Here is a 21731-nt window from a genome sequence, read left to right on the forward strand (position 1 = left end):
AAATGATATCGTTTAAAAAACATAGCCAAGAAATTAAATTCGGATATTACGATTTCTTTATTCGTCTTATATAAAATGTCGTGTAGTATAGTTTAGCTGGCGTGGATACCAGCGCTAAATTACAATCGCGTTTGCCACAAAGTTTTCTTAATTGTGTCGCGTGTTACGATCGAAAACTGCGTTGAAACGATTCCACGCTACGGTTATACGAAATTGAAACAACGAACGGGAAATTACATCGTTCATTTTTCACGAGAAGATGCACGGGGATACGTTTTCACCGGCCAACTTAATGAGTTTCAAAGAACGAACGTAGAAGAGGTGAAAGAAGAAGAGGGTGCAAAGTCAATTCGTTGTTGACGTTTCATTCTTCGAGTCTGTCGGGAAAGGAAGCGAAATGTACGATCGGCGGAGTTTAATTTTCTCCTCAAAGCAACAAAATAAAACGAAGCTTCCACATCGATGCCTCTAGCGGCCGAGAAGGGGACAAGTTTTCGAGTTAAGGGAGGAAACTTTCGAACGGTATGATAAATATGAAAATCAGGCGGCCCTAGCCTAACTGCTACTACTGGGAAAAGCATAAAGATGCAAACGCCTGAAAAAAGCCTGTATAACTGGTAGCACCTTCTAATTTATACGAACAATTTAACGCGATTAAAAATTCTTCTCTACCTTTCTTAGGGAATTTTCCCCTGTTTGTATACTAATTCTGGTACCTTGTTGGAAAAAGGGTCAAACTTTGTATTCGCTACGAGGGAGATTTATTAGCCACTGCGGAGTCTTATTTCGCGTTATGAGTGAGTTATCGAATTAAATATTGGTAAAGTTCTGCCCTTCCCTTTTTCTTTTGAGAGGATAGAAGAATGTATTTTCTTAATTGAAACTCCCATTAATTAGCTTCATAGTATCGATCGCTACATGTGACTGTCTTTCGTTTATTCATTCCATCGCTATGAAATATTTCATTATTGTTATTATTATTATTAAAATACTCTTTCAGTTTTTACAAACTAATGCTCAGCATCGAATTTTTCTTTTTTTTTTTTTGCAAAAAATTTTATAAAGATCTAAATACATCTGACCATAAAAAAAGTTGTGAAACGTTTACGTTACAGAGTTCTGCATCTGACACATACGCAAAATGTAATACTTAAAATGCATTTTGTCAAGAAACACACTTATTCGTCTAATTTCTCCAGCAATGTTATACAGCCATTTAACCACCTACATTTCGACAATTAAAATTTACATCTGTATACTCATCCGATTCGTAAAAGTCGTCCAAGATAAAATTGTAAATGCACAAACAAACTCTTAACACTACGACCACCGCGATAATCGAAATGATCGATTCGTAATCTTTCGTACAAAATTTATAAGTTTGGGCGCAACAATGTATTTCTGAAAATTCAAATGAATTTCTGTAAAGTACATGGATATGTACTTCTTTTACGCTATCTTTAACATTGATCCCATTAATACAAATTGTACATTCTATAATCGATAATACGATTTAAATCATTTTAATTAAATTAAATGCAAAAATGTTCGCTGTGTTAATATACAAGCGTGTCACTGGTAGCGTTGAAAATGTAAAAAAGCTACTATACCGAGTACTGTCGATAGCAATCGCGAGAAGAAAGTTGGTGCTTTTAGAAAAGTGTGACAACGAAGTATTGACTGATAGCTTCAGATTGAATGTGAAGTGTCTATATAGAGGCACGGGTATTCTTTTATCCCACGTGTCCCTTTTATCTGGTTTAAATTCAAGCTTTATGAATAAAACGAACAACACTGATCGAAGTACGCATCTACATATTGAAATCACTCTCCATCTATTCGTCCCAACAAATCCGTACCCCAGTTTCTAAACTCATCACACAAGTTTTAAAGCGCTCATCGAACAGATTGAAATTTCACCCTCGTGTTTGGCACGGATATATGTGCTATATTATAAAGGCATTACTGTTTTTTCAAATATATTAGAGTTCACGATATATCTGCTCGATGATATCATATATAATTTCATATATTTTTAGTTATAATTAGCTTTATAGAAAATTTTTTGACCATAAAGAATTTTATCGTTTATTTTATTATAAATATAAGCTTATATAGAATCAGTCTAAAGCGTCGAATTTTGATGTATTTTCTTTACCCTGTTGAGAGTACCTTTTAATGTAAATATGAAGAAAGAATAGGGTCAGGGGTTATTTGGCTATCGAGAAAGGCTAGGAAATATTGATGCAGATCATCCTATAAATATTCTATCGATAATAAATTTGAAAACTTCTTAGCTACACTTATAGGCAGTTTCTCTCATATTACTAACAACAATTAAAAACAAACTGTATAGTATTTTACTACTTTAACCGCACATAAATAAAATTAACACTAGTGCTAAAGATATATTCACTTCGTTTCTGTCTTAGCTTATCTTTTAACAGTTACGTTTGTTCTAAACATCCTTTGACTTTCGTCAAAATTATACGCAGAGAAACTGAAAGATCAATAAATTTATTAACATAAATCAGGTAACATACTTGGCTCATCTTTGTCACAGAGAATCCTTCAAGGATGGAGAATCGGAGAAAAAAGATATTTAAGAATCACTATTACTATTTAACTCACAATTTCGCTCGTTCCACTCAAATTCCACTCAAAGTTACACTCGCTATATGACATTTCGTTATATCAACTACGAACCACAAAAAATATATTGCATATCGTTATAGCATATTCTCCGAGTAATCATACTGCTTCCAAACTTTCGGCCAATGCTCTACGTATATATGCATTATGCAAAATATACGCCACAGACACGATACAAATTAACACCCGTGAAATCGAAGGAATTCCCAGCCTCGAGGCAACTTCGACATCATTATCATGCGCGTTGCGGTCTATAGAGGTCCACAGGAAGCTCGGAATTTTCATTCCAACGTAGATTCCACATCGACCTCTTGCGCTCGCCTACGTAACACGCTCGTAGATGTTCGCGCGAGACGAAGCACATGTATTACCTATCCGAGTGTTCCTAGAGAGCTGTACCGCGGTTTGCACGAAAGCAGATCGCATTAACAGAGGCTACCCCAGTCGTTTTGGCCCGCCAGTGCATTTTAAATCAAAGTTTATCACTTTCCCTGCGTTTTTTGTTCTTGCCACCGCAAGCCAATTTGCCCAATTACGTCTGACGTATGAGCTTCGCGACGAGCCAACGAACCACTGGCAATTTTTAATTGATCCGGATCGACCATGGAACTCGATACGTTAATTGGGAAAATCTGGTTCAACGCCAGTCCGGGGAGGATCGTTCAATTAAACCGCACGAAATGAATCTTGGGTATAGTTGCTTCAGTCCATGTAATTCGCATTTAAACCTATGCGGACGTGTATTGTTTCGATGACTGTTTGTAGCGTGAAATTTAAGAAAAATATGAACATAACAATCAAAGTACTTTTTATGGAGAATTCAAGATTTATTAATCCTTTGATTACGGTTGTCGTCAATGAGAGATATTAAGATTTTAATCGAGTTTGAGAAGCGAGAACTGTTTATTCACGACGCTATTCCAGCTTTTGGATACAGTAAAATAAATAAAATATAACTTCGTGTTATCTATTTTGTGATTATTTTACTGTAAGAATAACTATAGTTGGGAAAGTCAAATACGTATTATTGGAGAAATTATATTACATATTCTATTTTTATGCTTCATAAAGATTTGAAAGTTCATAACGGAATCCTTTAAATAAATATGGATCTCATGCATATATCATTCCCTCTACACTTTTTTTCTTCTTTTGAAAATAAAACACTCGTAGTATTTTTTTTACCGAGCTGTTCAATTATTACTAGAAACACCAAATAAATCCATAACTCGCTTAAAAAATCATAATCTTGTTATCGGCGTGTTTTTACAACATAACGAAAACAGATATTAAAATTCAGATACTGAACAATAAAAAGAGTGACACTTTATTCCATACCCAGAGAAATTCCACCATTTCTGCTTTTTCTATTCTTCCAATATTACGAACAACCATCTTCCAGACGAAATCGTAAATATCCAAACCGCTTGTGGTGCAGATTCTGACGAGCCTGAGTATAGTATAGAAATAACATCTTATTGTTCTTGATACCACGAGGAAATTGGAAAGTCCTTCGAAATAAATGCCCAAGTGACCGGGTTATCGTGTTTTGTCGTATTGGCAAGTAATAGGATTTCAAGCCGATTTCAATTGATCCCGATGCATCGCGACAGTCGATCGCACTCCCGATAACCAGACGACTGCGCCGAGGCCGAGGAAATTGGTGTAATTCGGTCGTGGTCCATTCGACGACCTCGCGTTATCGTCAGTTTCCGGTGAACTCTCTTCACGACTGACAAGTCGATAATTCGATACGAATTTCTTCGTGCGTACTTCACCAGAGAAAGAGAGAGAAAAAAAAAAGAAAAATATATGGAACATCGAAATAAAAGACTGACTGGCTCGTCAAATTTTCGAACACGTACAATACGTTTCTCGGTTTGCTTTCAATCCGTCACAATTTACCCGATGCAAGATTGGATTCATAGAAACGAAATCGATTCTCGTCAATTTTCACGTTTGATACCCTACGTTCGCTTTATACCACACACGTGGTTAAATATGTACGCTATGCACGAGTAAATGAGATTTTACTACTAATTCAGTTATGAACGAAGACTGAATGTAACTGTAAAGCGAATGTGTTAAATAGTTCGTATATTTCTGTTTTCAGATTTGTAATACGTCGAATTGGATTATTTTTTAATTGATTTCAATCGAAGGCCGTGGGAGAAATATATCTTGTCTCCTTTATCTACCAAAGCTATCTTTTTATTTTAGTTTGGAATTAAACACGTATCTTTGCCTGCCATCTTCTTCGATATTTCAAAACTATTAATCGTCGCAATTTTTTTTTTTTAATTTGATAAAAACTTATCAATTATCCTTAAATCGTACATTTAACTTAATAGATTATTTCCTTCGTCAAAGCAACTTCAATTGCACCACTCATCCATAAAAATCAGAAAATTGCAAGAAAGGACTTATCATATCTTTATTTCTATTCTTCTATGAATCTTATTTGAAAAGTTGTTGCATTACGCGAAATAAAATTGAATGGTGCCTTTCGTGAATATCCGTTTGCCATTTCTTTAAAACGTTCAAGTAGAACAAACGTGGGGAATAACATTTTACTGGAACTTTTTGAAACGTAAAGGGTTTCAATTTTTGACGGGAAAGAAATCACGTAAAATTGGTAAATGCGATTGAAAGATATCGCACACGATGCGCGAAAGCTGACTTACGTGGATTTGACAGACATCTTTAGGCGGGCTTTTATCTTACACGCTGGATTCGTATAAAGGGAATTTACAACGAATGACCTATTTGCAAAATATTTAACGCGGATTAAAATATGCTGACAAATATAATAGGATAATTGCTTTGTGAAATATAGGTACGTTGAAAATTCTCAGAGGCAGTCTAAAGCTTCAAGTTCTTAATACTTGAAGCTTCAAGCACTTCTTTACATTATATCACGGTACTTCGGTAAAAGAAGATATTGAATGTGTTTTATTTATTTAAGTGAATTGAAATGTATCGATATCCGATAACACATTTTCTGCAACTATAGGAATCATTCCTTTTTTCTTCCATTATTTATAATCTCATCAACCATTTGCATGGATTATTCAGATCGTAAAAGAAATGAGAAATTATACGGTATTACGGATAGTTATATAATTCATAATTTGTATAATTTCGAGTATTCTAAATAATTTAGTAGCTCTCGTACATATTGACTTGTTTATTAATTTTTAGATTATTAAATAATTATGCTTTGAATCGTTTGTCGTGTTAGATTTTTTATTAAATTGTCGCTTTTGTTTCATTCTCATTTCATCCAAGTGGTATCTATACGCAGCTTCGAACGTTGAAATTAAATTAAATACCAGATATAAGGAGGAAAAAATAAGTGACGTCACTTAGCATCGACTTTTATGACGTCATTTAAGTAGAGAAATTAAATTCTGGGCTTCGTTTTCATATCGGCTTTGCGTCAGAGAAATTAATAATGATCGATAAAGCAATATGATCGCGTAGACGAAACCTACGCACAGAGTCTGACACGGAGATGGAAAATCATTCTAATATTCGATGCAACCTACTAACGACGAAGATGTACCACTATATATGCAACGAATATCTTTTTGATTGGTTGTACGAATTACCTGCAAGCTTTAGCATCGACGATACTTCATTTTTTATATTACTACATTTAGTAAATAATAATATCTATCTAGTGCAAACTCGTCACTTCTTTTTAAATCAAACCATCAAGACGTAAGATGTAAGTCACACGAAAATACCATACTGATTAATTAGCAATTGATTCAGCTATGCGTGCATTTGCATGCGTAATAGCATGCACATGCGTGCAAATGGCAAATTTGTACATCTACAGGAAACTCATCAAAGTACACTTAGTAAACACGAATAGTATATAGGATATAAATACACACCTGTGCAGATACAACTAAATATAAAGTAAATATTCGAACAGCGGCAATGAGTATGCAGTGTACAGGCTCTAATACAATTTCCCTATTACACATACAGTGGCACATTTAGTCCCATTCAGGAATTCCACGATAGATTCTCGGTATATCAAATTATTTTGATCTTGATGCCGAATGCTGTGAAAATATATATGGTCTTTGGATAAATCTAGACGGTAAATTGCAATACTAACTGAGAAATGATTCTAGTATATACGATAAAATTAAGATACGTTTAAGTATATTGTCGTAAGTAATTTAGTAGATAATAGGTTGGTGTATATAAGACGTCGTTTGTTGCATATGATCAGTCAGATTAAATGCTATTCAATGTTCAAGAGGTTCGCAATAAAAATATTATAATTATATTATAATTATAGACCACCGTAAAAATCAGATTATTCGTTAATTTTCTTACACGAGTTTAAATTTTAAAAAAGTATTATGAAAATTGCTGAGACGCTGTAAGAAACCATAATAGCTTTAGCTATTAACCAATTAACCATTAATAGCTAGCTAAGAAATTGTTAAACTCTAGGTATGATATCATTCACATAAATCTCGAAATCGTTACCAAAGTATTGTTAGTTAAATTCTATTTATGCAATCTGTATAGTATAGTACAAACTGTCGTGCAAAAGTTTGGAGTCTCTATGTAATCGAAAAATTGAAGAGAAAAATCAAACTGGCATTAAATCAAAATTAATAATAAGAAATCAGCTGAAGGTTTGCTGTATGTACAGTCGAAAAAATGAAACCTTCAGCTGATACTATATTACATATAATATTTATAACGCTCCGTAACAGAGAATAAAATGCGTCACGTGCCCTTTAATAAAATATGCCCTAGAAAGAAATGAGAAAAAGTTGAAGCTATTCAAAATGAACGAAACGCACACGTATATTTGCAGACGCGACTATACGTTTATATTACTTTTAAATATGTAAAGCGTAAAATCAAGATATCCATACGAGGATGCACGCTCGCAGGCAACTGGGAAATTTTCCTTGGACACATTCGAGAGAATACTCTCAAGTTGTTTATCATCCGTTTCTAACGAGATTGTGATATGCCTCTTTCGATACCTTTTTCAGCTCTACACATGTATACACGTGTAAGAACAGAGAGAAAAGGTAATGAGGTGAAATGCGATACCCCGTTGCGTAATTAGAATCGTTCACAGCGATTTGTACAATACACAATGGACAACTGATTGCAAATCGGCGAATTGATTACGCGGTTCAAACTGTCGATTACGCGGAAACGTTGGTTTAAAATAGAGAAAATAGCTGTCGTTTATCGTACAAAAATAATCGTCAGGGATTTCACGGTTATGGCAAGATTAAGAAAATGTTAAACATTAGTACATGTTTTTTATTTATATTATTCATTTGTATAATTTTTTCAAATATTTAACATTCCATCTTTCCACGTTTATTTAAATTAAATGCCCTGTAAATGCTGCAGAATAACAATTTCCTGTATGCCATATCATGCTACAGCAATCAAGCAAGTGTTTTTTTCCCTTAAATTGGTCTTCAATAAAGTTAATTCGAGCTGTTTGTTTCATTTAACGTTTATTTTCATTTCGACCAGTTTATATTTCACGATACACAACGTTCAACCTACGAATGGGCATTCATGTGTAACCCTTTCAACCCCATGTATGAGGACTAGTCATTAGACACGGTGTAAAGTGCGTATTGAGAGGCCTGGGAATGATGAAATCGGAATCCCTTATTTACAAAACCAGATGTTCATTTTATGCGCATCGGTTGAACGCACGTCCCAACATTTCGAACAAAGTTCATTAATTTAAGACTCTGATGGATGAAGATCTGATGGATAGTGTCAATTGCAAAGTGGCGTGTGTACTTTACAGATATTCGAGGTACTTCATATAAAATCCCCTAAAGGATTGCGATAAACAAAGCTTAAATCTACTTTGATATTTAGTTTCATCTCGAATAACTACTGTTAATCCGTAACATCAGGAACTGTTGAAATAAAAGTTTCGCGTAATCTCTAATCCCATTAATTTTACCATTTGCTCCGATGGTTAAAGCGCTTTCAGTAGCTGTTCGGGGAAATTCGGAGCCTCATAAACGGGCTTATGACCGCCTCTTATTACAGATAAATGCGCAACACTTCGTCTTCCTTTCTATCCAACTTTCCACCACAGCCTCCGCGTTATGGCCAACTTGGTAAGATATACCGCTAATAAAATGTCGCGAATGGTCCCGTTAAAGTAACAAAAACTCGCCGACAGTACGAGACTTCGAAGAGTTTTCTTTAATTGTCACATAATACGTTCTGTCTGTCGAGCTAGCTTTCGTATGTTCATTCTCCATTTATCGGGAAACAGTCAAAGTGAATCTGTATCGCTGTGTCAGAAAAGAAATTACGAAAGTAAACGTTGATACGTGAGCCGATAATTCACGGCGTTTTTCACGACAGTGAGAAATTTTCAACGTCTTCGTTTGCCACGGAGTAACTTTCCGGCAATGAGAGATGGGCGCCACCCACTCCGTGAAACTAAAGTGATCACGAGGCGCTTGGGAAATCACGAAAACAATTCGCGTTCCTCAGAGTGAAACAGATCGTCTCCGAAGCAACCGACTCTTTGTTCGGGGGCTTGTCATTGTCGGCGATAAGTTGAAACGCGGATTGCACGAGCCTTTCCCGAAGACCTGTCGCTCTTAGCCATGGTAAATAAGCGCTTTCACCGAGCTGCTTCCATCTGCAAGTCGTTCGTGAAATTTCCGAACTAATGGCCACCAGTTTACGCCAACTTCTCGCTCAACTTTTTTCGTTCCACCATTCTAACGTCAGTCATGGTTTTGTGGCGTAGAAACGCGCCGAGAAACCGCTGCTGGACGTTTCATTTGCGTGAAAACTGACTGAGTTTGAGTAGGAAAGATTACTCTCCAAATTGGTACATTGACGGTCGCTGATTAATATTATGTTTCTTTGTGCATAAAGTATGGTTACACATAGGTTGGCTGATTGAACAGTTGAAATGATAAACGATGTAATTTCTAGAAGTAAAAATTTCAAACAAATCAAAAGCATCTTTGCTAGTTTTGTCATCTATGACATGTATCGCTCGAACTGTTCACTATCAGCGTGTGACATTTTTACGGAGTTAGAAAGAAAAAAATTGGTTAAATTTGTTTATCCGGGTATTGATTCTTCAGCTTTTTCGACCAACAGTCTAGAGGATCGATATATGATAGCTCCAAGAATGAAAATAAATTACTCTGACAGTACAAAAATCATTTCTTACCTTTTTTGGCATTTACATATTTTACCATTTTAACTCTTCAGTTAACAACGACGCGAAGATAAAGAAGAATTCCTTGTATTCATTTGAATTAATAATAACAATTTACGTGATAATTGAAAGCAAATTCTTCACATTCTCCACTTTGTCCTGATTACAGAGGCTCGTAATTTTCTACTTTAGAATTTCTGTAAAATAACCAACCGTGAATGCAATTTTATTACTTTGCGCCGAATATTACGAGGAAAAGTTACAAAAGATACATGGAAAGTACCATTTCGTGCCTTTCTTTTGCAGATCGATTCTACAGATTTTCCGAGTACGACATATTACGTCAACGCTATAGAAAGAGTACTAATTCTATTGTTAAATATAAAAGAAGAAAATTATATAATACGAAACTGAAACAATAAAATCAAATGTTGTCTTTCAACTTGAAGCAGTTAATCGTCAAATCGTCATTGTTAAAGTTAACAGCTACAGGACTGAGAGTTATTGGAAATTATAACGAAAACTGCCCAGCAGAAATCAAAAGCTTCCGAGAAACTGATAATAAAACGAAAGAATCAAAGGAAAAGTATTGAATTTTTTAATATTTCGAGGAATTTACACTGATTAATCGTGTCCTTTCGAATTGCTGTTTAAATCGTATATCTAAACGACGAATTATACGTGGCAAGCGCAATATTTTATGAAAAATTCGAGTGGAAGTCAAACGATGACAGCCAAAAAGCTTTCTGAATGACATTTTTTGGAGTAACATTTTCACCCAGAACGAAAATAACTGAGAGATACGAGCGAGCTGTTACGCGCTGACACGTTTCAGCGTAACTGCTATTTACGGACAAGGAAAGGTAAAAAGGCAAACAGTTCTCCTTCGTAATATCCGTTCTGTCGTCCGATGATAAGGAAACCATGAAGTAAAAAAGAAAAAAAGGAATAATAACGCATAATTGATAAAGATTTGCGAAACGAAACGGGGATCGCGTCAAAGGGACGCAATAAAAGAGATTACATTTGCAATTGCGCATTCTCATTTACTCGTGGAAAAATGAGAAATGCGAGGGTGGTACTCAGAGACTTTCTGTCTGGACAAACGTTCCAAATTTTCACGTAATATTATTCGGTGCGTCTGCGATTTATTAACGAAGCTCCGGCGGGAAAACGGATGCAAACGATTTGGATAAATAAAACGTAAGAACAGTCTGACGAGTTTGTCCGTTAATTTTCGAATAATCGAAAGAACGAAGAAAAAAAATTCGCTAGCAAATTACTCGACGAACGAAGAGTCAAATATTCGAATTGAAAAACTGCAACGAATTCACTTCACGTTTAAAAACAAAAATTAGTACGTTAAGAAAAGAAATCATAGAAAAAAATTGCGAAAAATTTTGTTGCATTCCCTTCACGGTTTATATCACCGAGAAGACAACGTAAAAAGAGGAAACTCAATAAGGATCACGGAACAGCGATCGGGCGTAGAGCAAACGACATCAATATCGACGTTTACATGCCTCGAGTCGACCTAGCGGAATATACGAGGCGTAAAAACGCGATCCGTGACGATTGCGTTCAAGCGAAAATCTAGATTTCCAACAGAGAGTTACACGATAAGTCGTCACGGTGTGCGGATTGGGGCGAATTCTCGGCTACATCGGCGGACGACCGTCGGTGGGGGCCGCCAACATGTCGCAGTCTGGTTCAGGAGGGGTGAACGATAGCCAGGAACAAAACCAGGTTGGACAAACGATGGAGAATCAACAGACAGCGTGTCAAAACGGCCGAGCTGAGCCGCTTGCCGACAATGCGAAACAAGATTTGTCCAACGGCTTTGAAAATCGTACCATAGAATATGACAGATTCTCTCAAGATAGGGTTCAGCAGAACCAGTCAACCGGCCAAACTCAAGAACAACAACAACAACAGCAACAGCAAACTCAGCAGACAGGTCAATATCTGACTGGAAGGAAGCAACCTGTGGTCGGTGTTCCCGAGGATAGACATCCCCCTAGTGGACAACTTCCACCCCAACAGTACAGCCAGGAAAAGTCTGCTCTCGAGAGGACGCAACATGTCTCTCAAACTAGCACACAAACCCTACCGGTTCAAGCGCAGCCTCAATTCATGCCTGATTACGATCAAACTCAGTACGCGCAGATCCGAAGTCAGTTCGAAGTGAGACCTCAACAGATGTATCCTCAACAAGCTCAATACCCTGAAAGAGCTGGTTACCTGACGAGAGATGTAACATATAGAGATCCTACGTTGTATCAAGGAGGTGCAGCGAATCCGATGTTCACTGGACAAGGTCAATACGTAACTGTTCAACACGGATCGCAAATGCCTCCTCAATCCGCCAGTCCTCAACCACCGTACTTTTCAGGCGTTGTCGTACCTCAACCGGCTAGTTACGCTCAATTCGGCGGGCAACCCCAGTATTCCTATAGTCAGTATCCTCAAACAGTGATGAACGCGGTACCGTATAATCCTCATACTGGAATGTATCCCGCTCAACAATTCGGACAACAATCACCGAATCCGCAAAGATTCTCCCAGGAACTGGGACAATATCAAACACAGCCTATCATTCAACCGATCGCCCAAAATGTGACTCATGGTCTCGCAATGGCGACTACAGAGAGACCCAGTCGTGGACCCAAACCTATGGTTCCACCACGAGGTAATTCGAAGATTACTCACGATACAGGGCACAGAAAGTCTGCGAGTGTCGATGTTCCAGGTATGCAGAAACCTAAATACGATCCTAATCAAAATCCCCCGCAAGAACAGGTTCACCGAAGCGACGGGGCGATAATCGTGCAAGGTGCACAGATCGTAACCGATACTCAGGATAGAAGATACCTGACAGCCATTAATCAAAACCCTAGGACGAGACAGGATGGTTTGTACGTCGATACGAATGGAGATCCACCTAGTCGAGAAAAAATGTGCGAAACCGTGGTAACCGATTGTGGTCTATATTTGACCAGACCTGAACACAGGAAATCTATTTCCGTGGACGTTACATCGAGTTTCCAACGTCGTAACGATACGATTACGTTCACGTTCCCTGGTGACACGAATCAGGAAATATTGATGCCAGCGAGGAAGACCGGAACTATGGTGGATCCGAAACGAGTCGAAACCAATCAAGTGTATCCGCCTGATCAAAGGCGATTGGATACGAGCTTAAGAGTATCACCGATGGCTTTTGATACGAGACAAGAAAATAGGAAGAGTATAGGAGCTGATAGAAAGCCCGAATGGGGTAACGTGAGCCCTAATCAAAGAGTAGCGATACCGCAAGAAAACAGACGATCCGATTACTTCGACGAGCATAGGAGGTCACCGATGACCATAGAAGGCAAGAGAATGGAAGACGTTAGAAGGTCTCCTATGCCTTTCATGCCGATTCGCGAAGGATCCGCGGATCGCGCAGGACAGAAAAGTCCGTCGTTTGTAAATCAAAATTTCGAGAAGACTAGACAAGAGCTAACGATATGGGCTGAACAACGACAACGACAGGAACACGAAAGGAACATGATGCAGAATCAAATGCTCTCCACCAGTCCACGCTCTCGTAATCAATCCGAGGAAAGGAGAGATCCGAGACAGATACATCAACCAGATGATCGCAAGGAAGCTAGAATGACTCAATCGGCCTTTCAACCTATACCCAACATCAGTCAGAGGACTATAATGGAACAACGTCGACATTTGCGACACGTTAGTGCTGACCTAACGAAGCACATGGAACTCTCGAGAAAGGAGTTCGACGAGCAGCCCATTAGTGGATCCGTAGCGAACCTTGGACCACCTGCTAGTACGGCTCCCTCTCAAAGAGCCAGTCCTAATATATGCCATCAGTATCCAGCCCTTAGCGAAGCAAAGTTAGATACTAAGACTGTCCTAACTGTGGTAACAGACTTCGGTGAAACAAGTTTAGGTAAACCGATCGATCAAGTGGATCATATAATCCATAGCCATCGTAAAAGCCACAATATCTCGACCAGCTTACTAACTCATAGCAAGAGCCAGAGCGATAATCTTCAAAGTCAACTAGACACACAGAACGAAAAATCCGACGCTTTGACGTCCCAGCAGCAGCAACTGCAAAATCAGCAGAATCTTGATTTAATATCCGAGAAACTCAGCCAATTTGAGCGTCAACAGAGCGATCTACAAGCGAAGCTTCAGTGTCTTCAGAATCAAAATCAAATCCTCGACAAAGTGGCGCAATTTCAACACCAACAAAGTGATTTACAAGCCCGTCTGCAAAGTTTGCAAGCACAGAACCAGCTGTGCGATAAATTACAAAGATCGACCGATTTTCAGCCGCATTCGATCGGAAACGATATCCACCAGATCCAATCGAACTCTCTGCCCAACCACCAAGAACAACCGACCGATAAGATTTGCACGTCGCAAAGCCAGAGTACGCCGCACAGTCATCATCAAACGTTATTGACCGCTTCCTATACACAGAACTCTAATCATCAATCCTGCCAATCGTCTGTCTGCGAGAAATTATCACCTAGGCTTCAACACGACACCAGCGACCCGAATTCTATTCAGATACCGAACATGTCGCAGATGCCACTGCCGTGTCTGCCACAATTCGATCGCGCCGATACGTCGCGTACTTCGTTCTCACAGTTCCATCGACTTCAGTGTCCAATCGACGGTCACGAGGGAGCTTCAGCACCGTCCAGCACTGCTTCCGTGGCTTCGTTCACCGGAACTTTGAAAAAGGTACCTCCTGAGAAACCACCGAGAACGTCGCTAATCGTTCAGTCACCAGAGTCAGAGGTAAGGGCGTTAACGATTGGAAATGATATGGATGTTGGAAAGTTTTCAGTATTTTATTTTGCATGGTGTAACGATGTATAGACAGCTATAACGATCTTAGTGCATTTTACAGCAGGGTTATTTTTATTTGAATAAAATTTTGCCAGATTTCGAAGTAAAGATACTATATTTTACTTTAAAAGCAATATAACATGATCACAAATATGCTACAAGATAATTCTTTATTTACATATCAAGAAATGATTTATGTTAATAAAAAATAGTCTTCACATCATGGAACTGTTGACCATAACAGTGATCTTAAGTTATTTAATTTTATTTTGTATTTCACATTTTACGCGATAGAAATTCGTGAAAAATATAAAATGCAAAATAACATCAAGCAAACATTTTCCCGGCTAACCGCGTCCTAGCCAATTAAGGATCAATAGTGTTATAATTTTGCACGTTTAGATATTCATTGTTATAATCTAAAATAGTATATAAAATTATATCGTAGAAACGCTATTTCGAAAGTACAATTTTACGTTAAAATAGCAATATAAAGATGTATAATTTTAATTGAAAGAAATGCAACTTTCCATCAAAAGATAGAAATTATTCGTACCGCGAATCTTATATTTATTTGATTGTAGAAACACGCTTTAAGCATAAAGAAAGCGATTATATGAAACGTAAAATGCGTAATAAGAGATACTCGAACGATCAAAGTACGTCGCTTATATGCCAATAATTTCTTATAAAATTAAAATCCGGAAGCCTTGGGTGAATAACGCGCGAAGAGTAGGGGAACGAATTTCGCGTTTCTCAACATTGGTTGCTAGGGAAAGAGACGAAAAAGGGTGCGAAAGGAGGGTGAAACGAAGATAGATGGGTGACCTGGCCGGAAAGAGTGGCAGATAGAGATCTCCACTTGCAGTTTTTGCCATCGCAGCCGAGTAGAATGAACTCGTTAGATATCAAACTCCATGTTGTCTTTGAAAACTTCGTTACGAGCCCTGTGTACCTTTCACTCTACTACTTCCACACTCGGTCTTTTCGTCTAGACAACTTTGTTCGTGCTATAAAACTAGATACCGTCATCCGACGACGATGTCACCTGCTGCAGCGTGCACGTGTTTAGAATAGGGAATTCCAGATTTCATATCTATATAACATGCTCGTCTAAATAAAGACTTGGTACAAGAATTCCACGGTCTTCTTTACCTTTTACTTTGTTTTTGAACTTTACATTCGGTACGAAGTGTACGATCTGCGTTTTTCGTAATTTATTCGTTTTTTCAATTACTATGTATAAATAAACGCGAAGTAAGAGCTAAAAATTGTATATACTCGTGTTTATCTATGCTTTTACCAGAACGATGACTATAAAGTTTATTTTATGATTCTGTTCTTTTGAAAGAACGACAATTTATTTAAAGTAAACGATAGTAACGTAGGGAAATGAAATTAACGTATTCAACTTAGAATCTAAATAAAGAGATGATAACGTTATTTTGAATAATATAAAAAAAAGAGATTAGCTGCGTTTGGGTTAACATGTTATCTGCTATGCAAATTTTATACGATACGGCCGAATATACGTGTCAGAAAATTAATTTACTGAAACTTTTCTTGATATCTATTTGTAGTAGTATCTCGCGTCATTATCACAGTATTAAAAATATTGAAAATTTTACGAATATGTACCACATCGCCAGTAATTACCCACTAATCGTGGTAGTCAACATATTAAGATGAGGCAAAACCGAGAGAAACACACAATTCCAATAAATCTGATGAATTAGTTCAGTAACACTATCTCGTAAATTATTATCGCTGAAAGTAGTCGCAGATTTTAAAGTTAAAAAATAAAACCCTTAAAAGACAGTAACAGTGTCGATTATCCACCGTGTAGCATGATACATTCCATGTATAACCGCTCCCTCCCAAAACAAACACTTCGACCCCCACATTCTTTCGGTTTATCTCCCTAAGAGAAATTTCTCAAAACATGTAAAGCGCGTCTAACAAATAATATTTTCGAAGCTTCCACACCATGAACCGATATTATTTTAACTGTCGTGGGCGCGCTCTTCCTACAGGGACATTTCCAACCTTTGCCAATACTTTGTATAAAAGACGGTACCGTGTAGTGGCGTGTAGGTAAGGCAAATAACCCGTCTCTCGGTGAAAACGTAGCCGCCGAAGCTTCGTTGGCGTCGTACCGGTAAAATTGGGTTAGCGCTACGAGTCGCGCGTGTATGAAAAGCTCTGGAGTTTACTTTCCCAGAAGAGCAAATATCCCCTTCCTCCCTAGCCCAGTTCTCTCTCTCTCTTCCTCTCTCTCTCTCTCTCGCTCTTTCTCTCTTCCTCTCATCCCCTTTGCCAGTACGGTGGACAATAGAGAAGTAAAGAGAATTCGCATTTTCAACCGCCGTGCGTTACCTAACCTACCTAACGGAGAATCCAACCGACTATGGGGCTGGCTTCTAGGCCAATTTCCCTCTGATGCAATTCAGTAATGGCCGGTGTGCCTTTCCGGGAATTCGCGCGAAATAAGTAGCAGAATGGAACGTATAAAAGATTCGGCGACACAAAGGGGAATATTTTATTTTTGTTGTTATACGCCATAAAAATCGCGAGGCGGAGAGAGTTCCTGAATTGCGAATTGTATCGCGACTTTTGTGTTGCGGGGAAGATTTATCACGCGACTTTGCGTACGTATGCGGTTTATTTGCGTACGTATTAGAGTCGACCGAATAAACTCTGGTTTAGCTTGTACTATGTAATCGTTTTAGTGTTACTGCTAATAGTCACAATTAATTTATTAACCCTCTCGTTCCCACGGTAATCAAGTATGATATAAAAAAATTAATCGTTAGATGCGTATATTTGCGTATTCGAGAGTGGAAAATTTAAAGATGGAAAATTGCATCGAAAGCCTCAAAATATGGAAGATTGGAGAAAATATTTGGAATATAGAATTTGTTCGAATATTTAGTGGATGAAAAGGATTTCTGCCAGGATTCTATACGTGAATGAATCGTTTATTTATTATATAACAGGTAAACAGATCACAAATAAATATTTGTGACTGTTATATAATTCGGGAATGAGAGAATTAACTGACGGATCAATGATCATATTATTGATTGATTGTCTCGTTTACCTGTGAAGTCTTTAGAGTTTCCTCGAACGCGAATCACGATTTTAAGAGATCTTTAAAAAAGATTAAAATTAGTCGTATAAATTTTTATAGAATAGCCGAATTTTAAGCGTGAAATACTATCGTAACCCATTCTAGTAATTAATCAAGCCCACGACTTTTTTCTACAAGAATGTTTACTAGTATCTTTGCTAGTACTGTACCGGTATTAAAAGCGTAAAAGAGTTCACAGTTAACCAAGAGAACGGATTTCTTTTTTTACGGGCAATTTTTCACGAGCCTTTGTAACAGCAGCTACAATACAGAGTTAAGAGAATTCGCGTCCCTGGCCCATGCTCGGTGGCTCGTTTACTCGCTAGAGGATTCTTACTGTGGCGGCACTCGACGCAAAATACCACCACTCAACACTAACTAGTCCCGGTCGACGGCGGCGCGATGGTTAGCGCCTTAGATTACGAACGTTTTAGGATTCGCGTTCGAATCCCGGTGACCAGAGGAGCCCATATGTGGTTTTCACAGCTGCTGAATAGTAAATAAAACAAACAAGCAACTTGCAAAAGCATAAATAAAAAAATTTTTTTTATTTCTAAGCACTTTACAATCAATTTTCGCATTGAGAATTTTGAGTAAATTTTTCTGACGTGGCGCAGTGACATGACTAATTATTTACAAGTTTATTTCTAGCTGAATCTAGTATTTTTTTAGCCTGCGGATCTGATCTGACGTGTTAAGTAATTTAGTAATTGGGGGGTTTCGATGGTTGTTAACTCTTATGATATATCTATTACTACATTTTGTTATTTCTTCTTTGACTATGGATATCTTGAAGTCGCGATGTATTGCTTCGTTGGTAACATACTAGGGTGCATCTATTAGGGATCTTAGTGTTTTCGATTGGAAGCATTGAAGTATTTCAATGTTGGAATTACTTGTTGTTCCCCATAGTTGGATTCCGTAGGTCCAAACAGATTTTATTACGGTCTTATAGAGCGTAATTTTGCTCTGCGTGCTTAAGTTGGAACGTCGGTCAATGAGCCAGTAGAATTTCTAAGTAAAGGAAACGGAGAGAGAAGTGTTCCGTCCGAGATCTGCTAGTAGGACCCTTCAGTAAGGCTTACTTAGCAGACCTATATCTTAAACACAATGGAAGAAGAGAGGAGAGAGGAAAGACATTAATATATATGGTAGGACGATATGTAAGCAAGATATGTACATCTCCCTCCTCACGAATAGCGGGATTATTGTATCCAAAGCTTGGTTCTACCCCCTCGTGCGATGTTTCCTAGTGGAGCGGCCTCCTCTACCCTGTATCTTACCGCGATCACAGATCAGGAGGGGATACTATTGCTTCTATACTTATTGTTCTATTTTATTGCTTTACTTGAGCTGGAGGTGTGGGCGGCGCGCCATACACACGATGTAGCAATTATCTTGAGCGTGTGGACACGTGGGTGTCACTATATAGCGGGCCCCTTCTCCTAAAAGGGGAGGGGGGAGGAATATGGAGGTCGGTCAGTCAACTTAGCCTGTGTTGCACTGCCAGTTTGGACATAGGCATGGCAGAGCCCAGTATTGTTTGCTGAGTGGTTAGGTTTCATCATGATTATTAATACTCCTATTTTCTGATGTGGAGAACCGCCGGATGAAAATGCCATCTGTAAAGAGAAGATGAGGTGGTCGGCTTTCCCTTATATGCTTTAAGGGATTTTATCAGCTGATTGGTTTATTTGATCGTCGCTCGCTTACAGCCACATTACTAGGCCAAGTGTCTAGGTAAGCGGGCGCGTTTCGTTCTAATGTAATTAATGTCTCCTTCTTTCAACGCTGTCGACTCGTGCTTAGCGATGTAAACGGGAAAAGTGAAAAATAAAAGCCGAACGAGCCGCATCGGTGACAGAATTTTGCGACGTTAATGGACGTGGCGCTTGCGGTTCAGCTCTGGTCTATCCAGTTTGTACAAGTAATTGCCGATCGATTAATAATGCATTCCTTGTCACTCAGGAAGTACTTTGACACGGACAACTTGTCAAATAGTTACGATAACTCGGTTCAAGCTCCGACTTTCAAGTAATTTTACGTCGAATAATTTCAAAAAATTCGCACCAGGTCGTGTATGATTTTTTGCTCCTAAATATGGTATTGTATGTGCCAAATAATTTATTTTTCTTACCATACTACTTTATTTTTAATGAAATTAATAGTAGATCGTACCTAGTTGTAGTCTATATAAATTTTTCTCAATCTGTATTTCATACGTATAAACATTTGCACGTGTTACGAAAATTGAAACTAGTATTTTGGACATCCACGGTATTTTACCTGCATTTAGACGAAGTAACGTTATTTCGCTCTTTCTCTTCGAATACGAGTAAACTGAAGGGATTCCAATAATCGCAGCTCTGATTCTTGCATTGAAAGAAACGTGTAGTTTATACAGCATTATAACGAACAACGAGGAACCGGCAAAATTATCCTTTCCTTGACCATCGATAAAGTATCCACCACTCGAGCTTGGAATTATCAGGAAAATAAAACTTCGTAAAAGCTCCCGGTGCAATCTTTTCAAACATCAGCTCAAGAGAATCGTTTTTAGGAGATTTATAGCGTGAAAGGGACTTTCGTGCGATCCTATGGACAACTCATTCCAAGTGACTGGCCTTTAAAGCGCTTTTGACCCCATTGATATATTTTCATTCGTGCGATAGGAATTGGATCGAAATGGATCTCGATAATATATTATCAGAAGGCATTGAAACGTGGCTAGCTAGTAACTTATTCTATTAATGTCACCTCCATTCAATCGTTTCTTCTTTTACCGTTTCGCCAATAGATATATTTCTTATTTTCGGAAAACTGACGGCGATATTAATAAAGAGCAGCTATTGCTGCACAATTTTCTTTTAATTGTACCTATCCAATATGTAATATTGCCTATTAGAGGATAATACCCGCTTAGGTAAATAATTAAAAAGTGGAACTTTAGATTTTTCGGGGAATAATCAATCAATCCTATTTTGCCTATTTTAAAAATACCGTTTTTTATTTTACCGCTTCAACATAACTTTAATCTCACTACAGATTAATATGTCCCGATCTCGCGCTTATTTCGCTTAGCAAAAGGTATTTAAACATTTTGAAGGAAATTTTAGCATAGTCCAATTAAAACATTTAGACAAATCACTAGAGATACTGACGACTGAAGCATGAAACTTGTAGCAAGAAAATCAAAGCGAAAGACATCCGAAAAAATGTTCGTAATACAAAGGAAAAAAAAATAAACGACTATTATCCATATATATATTGTTTACTTTGACCACTGTCATAATTCTAGCGTTCAAAACCATCCCTGTACATTTTTCTCAGATTTGTAAAATCTGTTAGGGATAAAAAGACGCGATTGAATCGAAAATAACGCAAAAGACGTGGCAGAGTTAATTCCAAACCGTATCGTCGAACTATCTCGAGCGTGTACGTTGGATAAGTGGTTTACTCTCTAAGTCAGTCACACTGTCTGCATTAAATCGTGGGAATGTTGTGTCACCAAAGATCGCGGGAAAGTTCGTAGCGTTGCGGTTTCAAAAGCCGCGACTCCGCAACACTCTAAGCCATTCGAGACACGCCAGCTCGAGTAACGTAAATTCAGAAAGGAGCGTAACTCGACCAGCGAGAATTTCCGTCGTGTTTCGCCGCGGTGATACGGTTTCGCGGAAAGTACAGTTGCCTCGCGTGTCGAGAATCCGGGAAAATTCGGCCGCGATTGAATCGCCGGGAATAAATGTAAAAACGGAACGGCTGAAATGAATAACGCGGCCTCGATACGATAGCCACGATACGAAATATTCAGAATCACGAAACAGAAGGGAAAAAGTATGGGGAAGGAACAAAAAAATTAGACCGAGA

At 38.1% G+C, this 21731-nt stretch overlaps 1 protein-coding gene across 1 annotated transcript in view; it reads left to right on the forward strand.

Moving 5' to 3' along the window:
* Nucleotides 1–21731, forward strand: part of LOC100645439 — a 707019-nt gene that overhangs the window by 79399 nt on the left and 605889 nt on the right. Inside the window, exon 2 of the mRNA XM_048405181.1 lies at nt 10172–14683. Coding sequence (XP_048261138.1) covers nt 11561–14683 — 3123 coding nt within the window. The 5' untranslated portion in view covers nt 10172–11560. The remainder of the gene's footprint in view (nt 1–10171; nt 14684–21731) is intronic.

Source organism: Bombus terrestris, chromosome 4, assembly GCF_910591885.1.
Source record: "Bombus terrestris chromosome 4, iyBomTerr1.2, whole genome shotgun sequence".
Taxonomy (NCBI): Eukaryota; Metazoa; Arthropoda; class Insecta; order Hymenoptera; family Apidae; genus Bombus; species Bombus terrestris.